Source organism: Nicotiana sylvestris, chromosome 2 (genome assembly GCF_000393655.2).
Source record: "Nicotiana sylvestris chromosome 2, ASM39365v2, whole genome shotgun sequence".
Taxonomy (NCBI): domain Eukaryota; kingdom Viridiplantae; phylum Streptophyta; class Magnoliopsida; order Solanales; family Solanaceae; genus Nicotiana; species Nicotiana sylvestris.
The window spans coordinates 215477005-215494188 of NC_091058.1; the positions used below are offsets into that span (position 1 = coordinate 215477005).

General features: G+C 35.2%; 1 protein-coding gene across 1 annotated transcript; it reads right to left on the reverse strand.

The window, feature by feature from the left end:
* Positions 1-15242: 15242 nt before the first annotated feature.
* On the reverse strand, positions 15243-15698 carry LOC104222312 (uncharacterized protein At5g01610). Its single transcript, XM_009773539.2, has one exon. It carries the CDS (start codon positions 15696-15698, stop codon positions 15243-15245), a length of 456 nt encoding a protein of 151 aa, XP_009771841.1.
* Between the last annotated feature and the right edge of the window lie 1486 nt (positions 15699-17184).

Genomic DNA, 17184 nt, shown 5'->3' on the forward strand with positions numbered 1-17184 from the left:
GGACTTTATGTGGTTGTAATGTAGGCTGCATGTCGGGTATGATACATTTAGATATAATAATGACTACACCTCCCTAAGCACTTTAATACATACACTTTAACATTTAAAACCCCACACTCACATCAATATATATTAACTCCCCACTTCTTTAAGCACAATTACATCAAGAGTCACCACTATCAAAGAATTCTTCTCACAGTAATACAACTATTTTTTTTCTTTTCAATTCATGTGGCTCTTACTTTTTCAAAACAGTATACCTTTCTTCTTATTTCATTAGTTCCACTCAAAAGCCAAACCAACCACCCCACACTTTAACTTTTACAAAGTTCATAACAATTCAAGTGCTCATGAGAGGTGAAAAGGTTCAAATAGATGGTTAATTCAAACAAATGGGACATGATTGTAATGTGGTTGCCAAAGAAACAAGATTATAGGCTCAAAGGGGTTAATTATGATACATAACAATTAGACGGGTAATATATATATATATATATATATATATATATATCTGGCTCAACAAAGAAACGCCTATATCACTTCCAAGACTGAACAAAACTACTATTTCGCTTTGCAAACACATGGGGCAAGTTCTAGACATCAAATGCAATGCACAGAATAATACAAAACCTTACGCACACATGGCACATAACTCACTCAGGATTGGACTCATCAAGACACTCTAGTCAAAGCAGTTAAGCAAAGTTAAGATCATACAATTTAAGGTACTTATACAAGAGTCAAAAACTGAGCCTAAGTGTTACCACTAAAGTACTCACTGTTCTCAAGGCATAACAAAGTTAGAAGATATTGATTCAATTTAAAGCATAGCACAAGTTTTCCTAGTTCTAAAAAAAATAAAAACTAACTATACCCGGTTCAAACAAAACCCTTGGAAAAGAACCGTGACACAAAGAAAAACCAAGGGGGAATTACTACACTACCTACAAATAATTATTTTTTGTCCTTTTTTTAGACTTAAGTCCCTCAAGAAAACTGTCTAGGAGATCCATCGTCGCGAAAAGTCCAATTTTTCTTCTTTTTTTTGTGACAAAAACTAATACACTAAAAACGAGTACTACAACTAAGATAAGATAGCACAAAATCTCACCCAAACAATCTCTTCACCCCACACTTAAAATTATGCAATGTCCTCAATGCACACTGAAAATAACAAGAGGATAAAAGACACTCCCTGGTAGGCCAAAGGCCGAAGAATCAGCAGCTCATGGGATACTCAGACTTCTCATAGGTATGATCCCTTGTGCGAGTACCTCACACTTAGTTTCAACCACCTGCTCTCTTTTGCACATGCCTATTGGCTTTGACTCTATGCTCGTACTCCTACAAAACACAAAAATAATACTACAAAAAACAAAATCAACACAATAAAATAAAAAAAATAAATAAAAGAAAAAGAAAAAAAATAGGATTGGGTTGCCTCCCAACAAGCGCTTGATTTAACGTCGCGGCACGACGCCATCACTTTCACCACTTTTGCTTCCACTTTGAGGATATGAATTATGCCCCCAATTTTGCATCAATTTTTCTATCACGTTCCTGGGGAGGTGGTATGAAAATAAAGGAACCAAGTAAATAATATCGCATCCTGCACTTCTTGGCTTTTAAGTGAGGGATGTCATTTTGTCTCCTCGGCATCACAAATTTCAGAATATATGCACTTTGTTCCCCATCCATTGACTCCTCCATATGCTCGAATGGATCAATTCTCATGTCACCAACCAGACACAATGTTGAAAAATGGTTTGATTGAGGTCCAATGCGCTCCAAATCTAAAATTGCTTCACTTTTGACCTCCTCACTTTTGAACACTTCGTCAACCTTGGCATTATTAATAATTTGGTCAAATAGTTGGAATTCCTCTTTTTGCTCCATAAGTAGACCAGTATCCACAAAAATTAGTTATAGGGCATCAGACACCTCAACCTGCAGGTCATGGATATCTGAGCCAAGTTGGTCTATCTCTTGCCTGAGCTCAGCTCTTTCATCTATCAGTTGTTCTGTCATATTTGAAAGACCATCAAGGAGAAACTCATGAGATTTTATCTGTTGAGCTTGTTCCTCTAGCCAAGATTGGCTCACTATATCTGCTTCTTCTAAATTATCTTATGGTGGGAACTCGCTCTCTTTAGCCACTTCCTCCGCCTCAGCCTTCATTCTCATAATTGCTGTACTACTTCTTTGTATAGCCTTTCGATTTTCATCTTGTTGCTCGGCCACTTGCCTCATCATCATGTCATGTTGCTCGACTACTTGCCTCATCATGTCCATAATACGAGCCATGTTTTCTATATCCTCCACTTCTTTGCTCCTATCAAACTCATAAACATTATTAGAAACATTATAATAAGAACTCTGAGAAGGATAATAAGAATTAGGACAACTATCCCAATGGTCATCTTGACCACCACATATATTACAAATATTCCACTCAAAGGATTGGGATCGTGCGCATAACTCGCTTCCGGGAACATTCTGGCAATTTTTTCACCAGTGAGGCCCTCTACAATATGGACAAGGATCATCATAATAAGAATAACCAATATTCGACCAATTATCATTCCAAGATGCCATGTCAACAAAGATAGTAAATATTAACCTAAGATAAAAATTAAAAAAAAAACTTGAATAGACAAAGAGTAAAAATCTAATCTAGCAGTCTAGTTAATTTCTAAGTCCCCGGCAACGGCGCCAAAAACTTGTTGCTCCCAAACGCACACGCAAGTATACGTAGTCGACAAGTAATATAGGATTGTAAGTCCAGATATCGTACCCACAGGGACTTGTGATTAACTATCAACAAAATTAAACCAAACAATTAAGCTATTCAAACGAATCCTAAAGTATGAATAATTTACTAAAATTAATCTAAAGTAACAAATTAAGAGATTAAACAAAATAAGTTGGCAAATTACAGAGACGAATTCAATGTGAGTGAATATTCTAGAGCTATGGGTTAGCTAACAATCCCGTTGAGTTTTTCACTTAAATCATCTAATTAATTTATCTGGTTTATTGGTTGACAGGGTTAATATTGCTCGTAGCCTTCTCCCGAAGTACAACTCGCCTATTCAAGCTAATCTAATGCCTATATTCCTATGAAATTAGAATTAACAAGAACACATTAATAATTTCCGTATAGTAACCAAGCAAGGCGATTAGGTATATTCCTATCCTAATTGCAAATCCACCCCCCCCCAGAGTTAAGATCTTGCTCTACTCAATCTTATATGCAATCTAGAATTCCCTCTCCAGAGTTCAATCCTAGATTCGTAGATAGTATTCAATTGGTGATCAAGCAATCAAATAATTAAGCGCAAGATTGAATAAATAAATCAATATGATAAAATAATAAGAATAATCCAAGCTTCAAACTACAACGTTCATGTAGCACCCAAAACTCTAGGACTAATGGACTATGAAATTAAAGGAAGAGAAGAGAAGAAAAACTAGTTAGAAGCCTCCTCCAAGCGTGGTGTGTTCTCCTTACGTCTAAAGTGTGTCCCTAGGTCTAAGATCTGTCAAAAGTCCTCAAAATAACATTTTCATATGTATTTATACCAATTAGGGTTGGGCCCAGACGAAAACACCTACTCCCGCACGAAATAGGACTCTGGCTCTATAAATTTTGTACAGTCGCGCCGCACCCTGCGGCGCGCTAATGGAGTTTATCAGTAGCCTCAACTTTTTGCATCAGGCAACATTTTACACTGCTGCGCCGTGCCTTGCGGCGTCCCATACGGCGCGACAATGTAATTTTCTCAGAGTGAACTTATTTTGTCCTCTTTTAACATCCGGACTTGGTACACGACCTCCGAACACGATCCCGACTTAATGTCTTGGGCTTTTACTCAGACTTCAAAGCTCCAGATCACTTGAATTCATTCCATAACGCCTACATAGATCGGAATCACTCCTACAAGGAATAAAACACATATTTAGTGCAAAGCACTAGTGATTAAAGCTCAAACTCAATTAAAGTACAGTAACTTAGAGTGTAATAAGCGACTAAAATACACAATTATGCCTATCATCAACAATCGATGCCGAAACCAACCAAACCACATCCAATTGACCCTAAATTTTGCACACAAGTCTTATTCAATACTACGGACCTACTCCAACTTCCAGAATCAGAATCCGACCCCGATATAAAAAATTCTACTACCGGTCTAAATCTCCGTAAATTCGACTTTTACCATTTCAAGCCTAAATGAGTTACGGACCTCCAAAATACAATCCGGACACACCTCTAAGCCCAAAATGACCCAACAGAACTAAAGGAATCGACAAAACTCTATTCCGGAGTCGTCTTCATACAATACCGACTACGGTCCAAATCCTAAAGCTTAAACCTCTGTTTAGGGACTAAGTGTCCCAAAATACTCCGAAAACCAAAACGAAACCTCCAGCCAAGTTACATTAGCAGAAACAGATATGGAAAAAGCAGTTAATAGGGGATCAGAACTCTAATTCTCAAAACAAGTGGCCGAGTCGTTACAATGATCAAAGGAGTTTATAGAATTCAAGGATGTCTTCGGGACTTTATTCATTCAATTAAACAGATTCTTGTACAAGGTAACTACCACGTGGTTCATTGTTATAGAGAAGCAAACTTTGTAGCCGACCACTTGGCTAATATGGGAATTGCTACCAGACAAGAGATGTTCTTCACTCAAGCTATCTCATTACCTAGAAATGTTAAAGCTTTGCTGAAGAATGATCATAATGGCTATGTTCATTTTAGAATTAGAAACAAAAAATAGCAATTCTAATTTAATAATGGCTAACATTTCCTGTCAACTTCTAAGGGTGCTATTGTTATTTCTAAGCACAACTCAATCTTGCAATATGGGAGAGTAGTCCTCTTTTGGTCTTTATTTTACTGTTAAATCAAAATGTACTAGAGGTACATCCCCCACTCTTCATATCATATCGGAGGCTAAGGTTTATGTCCTCCTCCGTGTATTTTTTTATGGATAATTATATAGACAGATAGGAGTCCTGTCAAACCCTCCATTAGGGCTGTCAAATTTGGCCCAAACCCAAATGACCCGCCCAACTCGCCCAAGGTTGGGTTGGTTATTGACCCGCCAATTTATTGAACTTAGCTCATCTTGACCCAACCCAATTAAAGTTGGGCTAATTTTTAGCCCAAATTGATCTAGGAACAAGTTTGTCAAAATATCTTAGAAATAATTTTATTTTTTGTTTAATATTTTAAATATGACCATAACAAAAGCAAAAAAGTCTTATTTAGTAATTATACAATTTATAAGAAAATAACACATATTAATTAAAGTTTAATAAGAGTTGGGCGGGTTGGGTTATGACCCGAATTTTAACCCATCTTGACCCAACCCATCTTAGCCCAAGTAACTTTTGGACGAGTCATTTGATCCGCCCAATTATTGACTCAACCCATTTTAACCCGTCCAAAGTTGACCCAACCCGCCCATTTGACACCCCTACCCTCCATCATCTCAGGTCAGTATAGCCTGGGCGTTAACTTTTTAAAAAAAAAAAAAGAAAGTCAGAGGAAGTCATCTACGGATGAAAAAACGGCTTTGTCAAGTTCTTAAAGTCAAAATAAATATTAAGTACGTCAAATTACACATTGTACTTCAAAATTCAATTTAATATTATAGGCATTAACTTTGAGATTTTCTTTTCTAGTTCTTTAAGTTGTATATGTTCCAATATTCAAATTTTAATTATACAAATTGAAAAATAAATAAATCGAAAAGGCCCTTATCGGCCCCACCAGGACCCGTATGTGCCTCGGTTCAGTCCCCCTAAAAGCCCAAAGTACAGGCCCCTAGCCCCTGAACCCACGGCCACTAGGAAACCTATACTAGGACCTGCACAACCGATTCATAGGCCCACGATTGGCACCCAAAATTTAATGAGCAATTTATGCAAAATACTTATTGAGCTTAAAATAATTACCCTTTTCAACCCATTTGAAAGTAATTTACAATATATATCTACCCAATTAAAACTAATTACCCCTACCTATCGGCACCCATTGATGTGGGGCTATATTTCGTACATTATTACCTTGCATTTTACATGCTTTAATGTTAAATTACACTTTATTTGTGCGTAATGGAGTCTATTTTATATGTAGGTGAATTGAAGATGAAAGTAGAGCAAAAGAGATACTTAAATATTGAAAGTGTGCTCGAGAATAATGAAAAGGAAAAACCTGGCCAGGCAAAGGCCAGCTTAACTAGGCATTAGATCTGGCGAGGCCAGGCAAAGGCCAGGTCCACCAGGCATTATGCCTGGCGTCGCCAGGCCTGGGGCGAGATCCATTTCGAGTTTTGAAGATTTATGTCATCTCTTGGTTTGACTAGGACTTGAACTACACGTTTAGGTCTTTTCTTACACATATAAATAGACCTAAATGCGCCACTTTGAGGGGGATTGGACCTAGGGAGAGCAAGGAGCCGTTGTGAAGGTCGGAATTCATCAGATTTCATCTTTCTTCCATCAAACTTAGTAATTTTTATGTTTCTTTGTATGATTTGTTGTTTGACTACCATGTCTATGTGGAGCTAAACTTCACGTTCTAGGGTTGTGATTCTTTCATGACTATTGTTATTCGGATATTGATTTTGATTTCTTTGTTTATCATATTGGTTTATTTATTCAATCATGGAAATTATTTGATTGCTTGATCACCAATTGAATACTATCTACGAATCTAGAGTTGAACTCGAAAGTGGGAATTCTAGATTGCATATATGATTGAGTAGAGCAAGTTCTTGAACCTGGGCATCGGCGAACGGATTCGCGGTTAGGATAGACATATACCTAATTGTCTTGTTTGGTTGATTTACAGGAATTATAAATGCGTTCTTGTTGATTCTAACTCCATAGACATATATGCGTTTAGGTTAGCTTGATTAGGAGAGTAAGAACTCGACAAATTCTTATAAGAAATATTAACCCTGTCCACCAATAAACCAGATAAATTAATTAGTCAATTCAATTGAAGAATACAATATGATTGTTAGATAGCCCATAACCCTAGATCGTTTTCATCACATTGATAACATAAAAAACTGCTCTTCCTTTGTTCAGAGTTCATTATTTGTTTTCTTTTTATTTTAATAATATTAGAATCAAATATTTCTAGGTTTAATTCTTGTTAGATACTTAGGATAGTCTAATTTAGTTAATAGTTAATCACAAGTCCTCGTGGGTTCGACATCCGACTTTTAGTCACTTTATTACTTGACGACCGCGTATACTTGCGTGCGCGTTTGGCTGCAACACACATCCCAACTTTTTTTTACCCATTTGGCTAAGCCTAGCTTGATTTGACTTGGCTTTGTTTGGCTTCGCTTGAATTGGCTTGGCTTGGCTTGACTTGACTTGATTTGGTTTGGCTTGGCATGACCTGGCTTGAATTAACTTGGTTTGGTTTAAATTGGCTTGATTTATAGTATCTTAGTTTGAATTTATTTGTTTAGATATTAAAAAAAATGGGTAGGGGGAAAAGTCATGGGTAGGGAAGGGTAAATAGTTTCCTGCGCATGGGTATTTGCTAAACTCCCCCTTAATGAGATCTACCAAGTATGAACCAGTATTTTAAAAAGCTTTTTTGGGACTCGCTTCGGGGCGAGGCACTATCAAAACGCCTTGAGACTCAGGTGTGAGGATTAGTTCTATGAGGTTTAGGCCCTCAAATGTCCGACTGTGTGTCCTAAACACGCCTAACACTCAATGCTCGGGACTCGCCCAACAATTCCTATGCAAATCATGTGTTGAATTCACTAATTTGCACCGTTGACTCTCAAAATTCTTTAACAAATGAATGATTAAAGTTCTTTTTATCTATAGGAATATAAAATATTGTCAATAACTCAAATAACGAACTATAACTTTGCATATTTACTAGTTGAGAACATCATGAAGGTGAATATCATTTGAATATTTCTTCTAAAAATAGATAACCAAAATTTATATCTTTACTTGATAGATCGTTACGTCTTAGTTCTATCTCTCTCAAAATTATCATATATTTTTTATTTTACTATTTAAAAATTATTTCTTATTTACTCATGAAAGAGTAATATTTTAAATTACAACATTGATAAAATTTATTGAGTATTTATTTTTAAAGAGGTAAAATATGCAGTTTGATAATATGTTTCAAGAAATTATAATTTTAATTATTTGAAAGTAAAGAGGTTGTAGTTAATTTATATTTCACAGTAAGTTTAACAATATTGTATTATTTATACTTCTAAAACATGCTAAATATTTTATTTTATATGAGTTTCTTTAATTCTTTTTAGTTTTCTTGAACTTATAATGTATCGTTTATATTTCTATTTTGTTATAATGCTATATTATTAATTAATAAATTAAAAAAATTAAAGATCTATGAGGCTTACTCCCTGTGTCTCGAGGCTTTCGCCTAGCTCCATATTAAGTAAAACGCTACGTCTTACGCCCCACCTTTTAAAACACTGGTATGAACCTTGATATCATGTGCCAATAGGTTTTAACTGATATTTAAAATTTTCATTATTTCTGTGTATTTATTATTTGACCTATCATTAATTTAACAAAATGCTTCACTAAGACATTAAGAATTTATTCAGTAGATGTCCTTTCTCGGGTTCCAATCTTTTTTGGTTTCAAATTTGAGTTTTTAGAACTTTGCCTAATATTTTAGGTTTTTGAGTCAAAATACTCAAACATTCATATTAGTAAATAATTTTTATAATAAGATCCAAAGTAATATATTGCAATCACATGGCTAAAATATCTCGTTAACTTGAAATATCTAGTATCATTATAAATAAATATTCCTAATAATATTACTTATAATACTAGAGACGTTATGTCATGTAACAATACTATAGCTTCAATAATGAAAGCAAGAAAGACGACACAGATAATTTGCATGCTTAATTTCTATTTTATAACTCAACAAATAAAACATTCCTCATAGATTTCCAATTAGAGGGTTCATTATCTAAAGTTTGTTATTTGCATAAATGTTATTTATAATCCTCCTAAATTAATTGCTTTTCTGTTTTAATTCCAGTAGTCTATTTTTTTTCTTGTAAGATGGATGATAGTCAATTTTTCAACAAGTTATTTAAAGGGCTTAAAGAACGAGCTATCTCATCAAATATCCCTTAAGAAGCCATTGATTCTCACAGTGACTGACATTACGAACAAAAAAACTTAATGATTCTGATTGACCTACATCAAAAATTCCTTAATATCGTTGCCTCTTCTTCAGTAAAACACTTGTGTTTTTTTGGATCTCCGCAACAACCATACAGATACGCTTTCTATTCAAATTCGTAATGACTTGGTCAAATAAGCTTGAGCATGAGAAAAATGCAAGAGAACAAATAATCCGACAATTACCCCATCAATGCTTCACCAAAGGAGATAAAATTTTAACGAGAGACTGTAACAAGAGGTTTGAAAAACCAACGGTTACTAGAAGTTCTTGGATAAAGTGAGGAAGCAATTAAGTGTGGGATGCATAATGCTTAATGGAATTGCTATTCCATTTACTGTTTTTGTAAAAAATTTAAATTTGGTAGATTAAGTAAAACAAGCAAATGAGATGTGTAACGTAATCTCATGTTGGTTCAATGCAACAACTTCAAAATCAACGGTTGAACAGTCAGTGTCCAATTCAACCAAATGAGATTATAACAAGCTGAGCAATAAATAGTAGCCCCCGTCCACCATTCATGGAGATGCCCATACCTCACGTCAACCAACAAGTTTCAAGGAGTATAACCATTAAATCCTTTGTTTTTATCTATGGGATGTGATGCGCTGCAGGGTTTAGACTAAGGAGAGAAACAATATTTTCCTGAAAGAATGTTAAGACGATCCTATAGATCTTTTGGAGGTAATCATTGTCTTTCAAGTATGAACTGAAATAGAAGAGTTTTGCCCGGTGCTTATCCGAAGCGTGGTTTCTATGCTCCAAGTATGAAATCTCGCTTGGATTGTTTAGATTCACGAAGCTATTCTCCTAATGTTGTTGATCTCAAATTTCATCGGAGGTCACAATATTAGGAGTATATATTAATTGATCATTTTGCTGGAAGAGTATATTTCATGGTGAAGGATCAAAATGGATGCAGCTTCTTGCAAAGGAAATTTGCAGAGGGTACTTCAGAAGATGTTGAAAAGATTTTTCCTGAGATTATTGTTCACGTCGTGGAGCTCATGATTGACCTTTTTGGCAATCAAAATGGTTGAATTGCTATTCCATTTACTGTTTTTGTAAAAAAATTAAATCTGGTAGATTAAGTAAAACAAGCAAAGGAGAAGTGTAATGTAATCTCATTTTTGTTCTATGAAAGAAATGCCTGAATATATTTAGTTGAGTTGTTTGGAGTTGGCTTAAGTTGTTGAATGATGTTTAGGGGTGTGATTTTATTTTGTGTAGTTGCTTTACGCGCTTTTGATTTAACAAGGACAAAGGTAAATTATACTTTTTGTGATGACCCAAAAGGTCATTACTTGTTTTAGAACTAAATTCTGTATTCCGAGGCCTTAAAAACCTCCTTCTATATCACCTCGATTTGCGTGCACAGTCCGGGCGCGTATCCGGAAAGCCATTATGTAAAAATCTGTAAAAAATGATAAATTTTATTTTTAAAATGAATTAAAGTTTACTTCGGTCAATATTTTAGGTAAATGGACCCGAACCCATGATTTGATGATCCCAAAGGGTCCGCAAAAAAATATGAGACTTGGACGTATGCCCGGAATCGAATTCCGAGGTCCCAAGCCCGAGAAATGAATTTTTAAAGAAAATTATTTTCTGGAATATATATGAGTTTTTGGAAATGAGATGTGTTTGGAATTTGATGGTATCGGGCCTAAGCCCGGTACAGGTCTTATATGTGATTTAAGTTGAGCATGTAAAATTTGGTAAGAAACGGAAGTCATATGACGTGATTCGGAACCTTAGTTGTAAAATTTGAAACTTTGAAAGTTCTTGAGATTTTCTTTGATTTTGATGCTAAATTCATAGTTGTTGATATTATTTTGGAGATTTGATTGCACGAGCAAGTCCGTATGATATTTTTAGGTTAGTGTGCATGTTTGGTTTGGAGTACCGAGGGCTCGGATGAGTTTTGGATGAGCCACAGAGTCAAATTTGCACTTAGGAATTGTTGGTATGTCGCAAAATGATAAATTTTGCTTTTAAAATGAATTAAAGTTGACTTCAGGCAATATTTTGGGTAAACAGACTCGGACCCGTAATTTGATGATCCCGGAGGGTCCGTAGGAAAATATGGGACTTGGGCGTATGCCCAGAATCGAATTTCGAGGTCCCAAACCCAAGAAATGAATTTTTAAAGAAAATTATTTTTTGGAATATATATGAGTTTTTGAAAATGAAATGTGTTTGAAATTTGATGGTATCGGGCCCTTATTTTGGTTCCGGAGCCCGGTACAGGTCTTATATATGATTTAAGTTGAGCCTGTAAAATTTGGTAAGAAATGGAGGTCATAAGACGTGATTTGGAACCTTAGTTGTAAAATTTGAAAGTTCTTGAGATTTTCTTTGATTTTGATGCTAAATTCATAATTGTTGATGATATTTTGATGATTTGATTGCACGAGCAAGTCCGTATGATGTTTTTAGGTTAGTGTGCATGTTGGTTTTGGAACCCCGAGGGCTCGAGTGAGTTTTGGATGGGCCACAGAGTGAAATTTGCACTGAGGAATTGCTGGTATGTTGCAGGTCTGCAGGCTTCGCACTGTCTCGCAAATGCGAGATCGCAAATGCGAACAAACCATCGAAAATGCAAGAGAAGGCCTGGGCAGGCCTGATCGCAAATGCGATCATTTCTTTGCAAATGCGAAAAGGCCCAGAAATCCCCATTGTCGCAAATGCGACTCTCCCATCGCAAATGCGAGTTCGCAATTGTGAACAATGATTACAAATGCGAGATTAATATAAACTCTTACTTAGCCGAAAATCTTTCATTTTTCAAGCTCTTTCAAAACATAAACTCTCTTGGGCGATTTTTCAAAGAAAAGTTCTTCTCCAAATCGATTGTAAGTCATTTCTAACTCGTTTTCTTCAATCTTTAACATCTTTTCACCTGATTTCAACTCAAATCAAGGGTTTTCATGGGGGAAATTGGATGTTTTGGGTAGAACCTAGATTTTTTAAATTTTGGGGATTTGGATCTCGATTTGAGGTCCGATTTCAAAACAAATTATATATTTGGGTTCGTGGCTGAATTGGTAATCGGGTTTTGGTTCGAACCTCAGGTTTTGACCATGTGGGTCCGGGGTCGATTTTTTGACTTTTTGGGGAAAACTTTAGAAAATCTATTTTCATGCATTAGAATTGATTCATTAAGCATTTATTGATATAGTTAAGTAACCTGTGGCTAGATACAAGCGAATTGGTGGTGGAATCAAGAGATAAAGTGATAGTTGAGGCTTGAATTGTGTTCGTGGCATCGAGGTAAGTGTTTGGTCTAACCTTAGCTTGAGGGATTAGGAGTCGTGTCCTATTTGCTACATGTTAATTGCTGAGTATGACATATAGGCTTGGTGACGAGTATCTATACGTTGGTGTCAAGCATGCCCGTGAGTCTTATATTATGATTGATGTGACTCCGTTTGTATTGTCCACGCTTTATATAATGATTTCTATTGTTGAGTAAGGCTTGTGGAAGTAATATTGGTATTTGAACATTGAAAAGCATTGGCTCAAGTTGTAAAGTGATTTGTGAAAGTATAGTTGACAATTGAACCTTATTGAGCATTAGCTCAAAATTGTGAATTGAGTTGTGAAGTAAATGTGAAAAAGATAAGAGTATTATGAAATTGTCTCCCTTGTCGGGATGTCGTTGTTTATTATTGTCTCCCTTGCCGGGATGTTATTGTTGATATTATTTTCCTTGCCGGGATATAGCTGTTGTACTATTGTTCCCTTGCCGGGATTTAATTGTAAATTTATTGATTTTCTTGCCTTTATTGCTTTGTGATTGTTGTTTAGGTGAGGAAGAGTGTTAAAACACGAAGGGTGATGCCCTGCATTGTTTTGGTAAGAGAGTGTTAAAACACAAAGGGTGATGCCGTGTATGATTTTGTGAGGAAGAGTGTAAAAGCACGAAGGGTGATGCCATGCCACACGATATACAATTCTGTGCCGATTATATTGATTTTTATGGTGAGGACGAGAGTAAAAGCACGAAGGGTGATGCCGCGCAGATTATATTGATTCTTATGGTGAGGACGAGAGTAAAAGCACGAAGGGCAATGCCGTGCACTTGTTTTTTATTTCCCCGATTCTTGCTAATAATTGAGTTATGGTGTTCTTTACGTTTATTTACTGATTTTCTATTGTTACTTGATTTTATTGTGATGTTATTGATTCCCTTGCCCCAAATTGCCTTGTGATTTTTGCTTGGGTGAGGAAGAGTGTAAAGCACGAAGAGTGATGCCGTGCATGATACTTGTGAGAAAGTGTTAAAACACGAAGGGTGATGTTGTGCATGTTATTTGTGAGAGAGTGTTAAAGCATGAAGGGTGATGTCGTGCACTTGTCTTCGATTTCCTGATTTTTATTGATAATTGAGTTATGGTTTCTCTACATTTAACTGTTGGTTTTTTGTTGATACTTGTTGTACCCCGCAGCATGATTCCCCCTTCCTATCTTTAATTGTGAAGTTTTGCCTTTATTTTCCACTGTATATGATTTAACTGCACAGGTTTATTTAGTAGTATAGTCCTAGCCTCGTCACTACTTCGTCGAGGTTTGGCTAGGTATTTACCAGCACATGGGGTCGGTTGTGCTTATACTACACTCTGCACTGTGTGCAGATCCCGGTGCAGCAGCTTTCGGACCGTAGCTTTAGGTTGCTGCCTTCAGTCCAGTCGGAGATTCCGAGGTAGTCCTGCAGGCGTCCGCAGGCCTTGGCGTCTCCTTCTATCCTTTTGTTATGTTTCCTTTATGTAATTCAAAGACAGTGTTGTAATAACTCTTTCGGACCTTTATTTGTAGTATTCCTAGACAGTCAGTGAGATTGTGACACCAATTTTGGGTAGTTTATATGTGGATTGGTATTGGCATCTTTCCTTATATATTACGTTTTAGTCTTCCGCTTTTAATTTCCACTGTTGATACAATGTTGGCTCTTAATTGTTAAAGGATCAAATATGGAAAAAAGGTAAATAATTTAAATGGTTGGCTTGCCTAGCTTTCACTAGTAGGTATCATCACGACTCCCGAGAGTAGAAAATCTAGGTCGTGACACCTTTTTTAATATTTTCTTCTGGGAGCCCCTTCTTGAGTTTTGCATATTTCTTTCTTTTAGCTATTATTACATGTTTTTCTTTAGTTAGCTTTAAATAAGTAAGAAAAAGACGCTTACAAGACCAAAGGATTACAGGTTTTGGAATAAAAAGCTCGTTTTGTTCCTATTATATTTGAAAAGATTCAAAGTGACTAATAACCCGTTTGGCCAAGCTGCAAAAATCAGTTTATTTTGAGAAGTGTTTTTTTTTTAAAAGTGTTTTTCTCAAAAGTACTTTTGGTGAGAAGCAGTTTGTGTTTGGCTAATTAGTTTGAAAAGTACTTCTGAGAAACAATTAGTGTTTGGCCAAGCTTTTAAAAATTGTTTTTAAGTGTATTTTTCTCAAAAGTGTTTCTCAAAAAAGTGTTTTTAAAGAGAAACTATTTTTTCTGCTTCTTCAAAACTGCTTCTCCTCAAAAGCACTTTCTTTCCTTCCAAAAACTTGGCCAAAAACCTCATTTTTTGGCCAAAAATGTTTTTGACCCAAAAAAAAAAACACTTTTGACCAAAAAGAAGTTTGACCAAACAAGCTATAAGATTGTAGAGAAAGTGAAAGTCGTATTTTGATTATTTCATAGGAAGTAGTTTGTGGTGTTTTGTTTCTCTTATGAAAGCCTGTGGATTCATTTTCACAGGAAGTTATCCTCAATTGTCTGACCACATCCAAAGATACAACGAGTTGCGGTGTATATTTTGAGTATATAATTGATCTTACTGTAAATCTATGCAAAACTCAAATATTTAGTATGGTGGCAAAAACAATATATGCACATTTATTTTATAATATGGTGGCATCGTACAAAAGATAATACAAAGTAGATATCAATTTTGGATAGAACCACAAATCTCCAGAATTAAAGCTCGATCGTTTACAAGACGAGTTGTGACAATAACCATTTATATAAATTTCTTCTCATCTTCATGAATATAATCCAATCCACATTCACAACTTGGACATTCCACAAAACTTTTAATAGGAAAATTTGCAGAAGTAATCCCAACTGAAAATTGTAGATTATCACCTTTCCTTCTAACCTCCACAATGTTAAGCCATATCAATACAACCTTAACACTAACACCACTCAATTTCCTTAGCATTCCTTTGGATATAACTCCTTTTATCACAGGCTTGTAATTAAGTTCATATGAACTCAACATGAACCTACATGAGCCATTGAAATACGCCGAGAATTCGCCCGTTTTCGGGTTCAATTCATAGCCTATCACTCCTTTTGGAAGAATGCCAATTGGGAAGTCATAATTCTGCAATTCTTCATAGGCTGAAGGATTCTCATTTGCTGAAATGGAAGCAGAAAACAAGAGGAGAAGCAAAGAAATGGTTGCTAAAGACATTGTATTTCTTGAATTTTAACAAGAAGTTATATGGTTTATAGAATATAGATGCTTTGTTCATGAGTTGGCTACATGTGGATTGATGCTCTTGCCTAGTATCACAATTCTTTAAGGTATTGTTGTACCAACTTCATGACTAAAGGACAAGAGTATTAAGCGTATAAAACACTTTACAGGACTTGTAGCCTTCCTCAATTATCTATATAAATTTTTTGTAACGATCGTGTCCTGGCTAGTTTGTTTGCACTTCAACTAGGAGTGTTCGTCGATCGGTACGGTACGGTACGGTATTTAGATATTTCGGTTCGGTATTTTTGGTATTCGGTTTCTTAAAATGCAATATTAATACCGTACCTAATTAAATTCGGTATGGTTTGGTTTTTCTCCTTTCGGTTTCGGTTTGGTAACTTCGATTTATTTGGTTTGAATATTAACTAGAGCATAGAGTCATAGAATGTAATATTCTGAATTATAGTACTCAAAAGTATAAAACTAAAAACATTTGTTGACAAAAGTATTGTCCAAAACTAGTAAATATCAACTTAGAGAGAGAAAATTGTACATAAAAGAATTAATTTGATCATTAAAAATGTCTTGTTACTTACTTAGAGTTAATTGATGAACTTAGAGAATAAAGGAAAGTAAAATTTTAGATTTTTATATTTATGTTATAATTAATAATATGCGTATTTTGTAATATAATATATATTTCGGTATAGTATCGGTATTTCGATATTTCATTTTAAAATACCAAATACCAATATTTTTTAAAACTTAAATCAAATACCATACCGAATACAAAATATCGAATACCAAATACCAAAATTCACGGTTTCAGTATGGTAATTCGGTATTTACCAAATTATGCACAATTCTAACTTCAACTATTTCACCAGCTACCTGTTATTTCTACCAGCACAGGTATCGAGGCCGGGAGCATATTTATAGCCCTAATCATGGAGCACATGAACCGATGATTTCACCGTCAAAATAGATATTTTATGCACGTATTTTCTAAAATTAGTCTAATATATTTTGTTGACACCCATATTTTTAAAAAATTGAATGATACACTTGGTTATAGTAGAATGAAGATGACTTTCATAAGGCCAACTTCTTTCCTCCTCAATCATTCTTTTTGTTATTTACTCATTTATTCTGTTTTAGGAAATTAGCCCTTTTTTGTCTTATATCATTCTTTTTGAATTATACTGATTACTGTCTTATTCTAGTAATCATTTTCTTGAATTATGAATATTTAAATGCATCTTCCTTTTCATCTACACATCCATTCGGTTCCAGCTCTATCCAAAATAATTTTGTACTAAACCTATTAGCCAAAGTTCTTGTGGAAACTACCTACTCGAAAGAAATTTCTCTTTTTGTTTCGTTCCTTCGCTCCTAAGCTAACTAATAGCGTTATCCGTCCCTATGTCCTCTATCGAACCTGAGAATGAAACTTGAGCTACATTTTTCTCGAAACAAA

Excerpts from the sequence above, each read along its gene's own strand:
- LOC104222312 (XM_009773539.2), bottom strand. The coding sequence starts at position 15,698 with ATGTCTTTAGCAACCATTTCTTTGCTTCTCCTCTTGTTTTCTGCTTCC.